General features: G+C 48.3%; 1 protein-coding gene across 1 annotated transcript; it reads left to right on the top strand.

The window, feature by feature from the left end:
* Positions 1 to 808: 808 nt before the first annotated feature.
* Positions 809 to 2,063, top strand: PPTG_11650 (hypothetical protein; the record flags this gene model as incomplete). Its single annotated transcript, XM_008907775.1, has 2 exons — positions 809 to 1,332; positions 1,391 to 2,063. The coding sequence occupies 2 exons, from the start codon at positions 809 to 811 to the stop codon at positions 2,061 to 2,063; spliced, it is 1,197 nt and encodes a 398-aa protein (XP_008906023.1).
* Positions 2,064 to 2,173: the final 110 nt, after the last annotated feature.

A 2,173-nucleotide genomic window follows, 5' to 3' on the forward strand; every position in this document is an offset into this window, starting at 1 on the left:
GAGAGTGCTGGCAAGTTTATAGTGCAGGTGGGAACGCTTCGGAGGCTTTGATCTATGAGTACCGACTCAAACATCTGCTCTGTGAAATTGCTCTTACTACTGTACTGCTGCTGCCGATAATGCGCAATTTGCAGTGTACAAGCATCGTGACAACTCCATCTCATATTCCCGGTGATAAAAATGTGTCTACAGAACGTCTTGGCGATAGCTGTGTCTTATGACGTATTATTTTTTAGTGTATACAACAGCAGATTGACAAGAGATTACCTTCGACAAATTCATACTTTACTGGCTAAGCTTACAACGCTCAGTCTTCCAGTTAGGATCGCCTACATCTACCAGAGTTCCACATGATATCCGAACGCTGGGGGAGTTTACGTTGTAATCACGATTGGATGGCCATTCTCACGGCTCTTGCTTCCACTGTAGGAGACGGTCACCATCTTTTTGAGGGATATCTTCTTTGAGCTGTCACTTGGGGCCCAAAAGTGCAGTGGAAAAGGCTACTCTGTTCCATTGAACGCAGTCGAATTGAGTAATCTGTGCTCGAATCGACGACAGCGAAGCAATCAAGCAGATGGAAACATCACTACATGTAACTACTGCCGGTAGTCTACTGGTTGCCAAGTGAGCCCGTAACCTGCTACCTTGTCCAGCTACAATGTCGTTTCATACACTCATTCCTAGTCACCACTATTACCAGATCACGTGATCCAGTTGGATGAGGAGGTTGGAGTGCTCACTCGTGCTCAGTACCAGTTTCGCTTCGTCCCACGACAAAGTCTACTGACGATCACATCACTCCGCGATGATCCACGAACGTCTAATGACCACAGAGACGTCGGTCTCCGCTCGTCACCATGCCACTGTGGCTGCCACGAAAAAGTCGAAGAAAAAGAAAGATCGCGTGACTACGGAGCTATGGGAAGCTGTCATGCACGAGCAATGGAAACGGGAGCAACAACGTCGACGTATGGTCCGTTGGAGACAACAGAAAAAGGAGAGTGTGACGTCCATGGTTGAGGAACGACTGCGCCTAGAGAGGAGGTTGCAACGCCATATCTTGAGAGCTCGGATGACGGCCGACAGAGTGACGCCCCACTCGTTCGAAGAAACCATTCGCTTAATTACCCTCCAAAAGGCTGCGCTGATAAGAGAAAACTTGGTACTTATAGAGGCTATTGCACGACATGTCAAACTGGAGTCGATGCTTCAGCGCGATATCCAAGAGTTCATGCCTCGCGTTGACAAACCCTGCAGTGACTCGACTGAAGAACTTACACAGCAAAAAAACAAAAGAAAAAGCCCTACCGCTGGACCAAGAAAATGGAGGTCGGTATGTCTTCTTTCCGAGCGCTGAACCTTCGTTTTACTTCCATCCCTTCACCAGAGAAGAATTTGACAGCATCATGAATAACGATGACGTCGTCAACTCTGACCGCCACCCATGCACACAGAGTGTGGGGGAGCTTTTTGGGTGGAAAGTGGACTATGCACCACTGGTTAGAACGACGGAGGGAAGCGTCATGGCTCACGCGATATTTACAAGACGTCTACAATGTTCGATCGATTACGCTGACAAAGTTTTGCCTCGACTGGACAAAACTTTGTGGCCGAAACTAGTAACTCCGAGGAGTTGGAATCGTGTACAGACGGGAAGCTACAGCTGCCAAGTGCTGCAGAACTTCCACAAGGACGCGCACGTTATGGTCTGCAATATCCCGGGGGAGGTGAATCTCCGTTACATTGCTCTGGCTCAGCACACCCGAGACTTTCGAGCGGATGGCAAGCGTGTGGACAAATACACCATAACGATCGCAGACTCCGAAACAAATTCTCGTAACAGGGAAGCCGCAGGAAAGCAGCAAGACGTGCAGTGGGTTCTCGAGGGAGGCACGTGCATTACAATCACTGAAGTTGACCGAGGCATTATTGACGTCGTGTTTGATCAGTGGGCGGGGTGCTTGCGTGAAATGCATGGTCGACAGTTGTACATCGATTGGATTCGGTTCCCTGTCGGTCTGGAGCAGTATATTTCTCCTACGCGATTGCTAAATGCTTGAATAAGGGAATTATCAAGACAAGATATGTGCGTTAGCTTCTAACGTTAAAACTTGATGACCAACAGGTTACATGCTTCGAAGTACATTTATTTCTCTAACTTTACAGTGGG

This window comes from Phytophthora parasitica (assembly GCF_000247585.1).
Source record: "Phytophthora parasitica INRA-310 unplaced genomic scaffold supercont2.27, whole genome shotgun sequence".
Classification (NCBI taxonomy): Eukaryota; Oomycota; class Peronosporomycetes; order Peronosporales; family Peronosporaceae; genus Phytophthora; species Phytophthora nicotianae.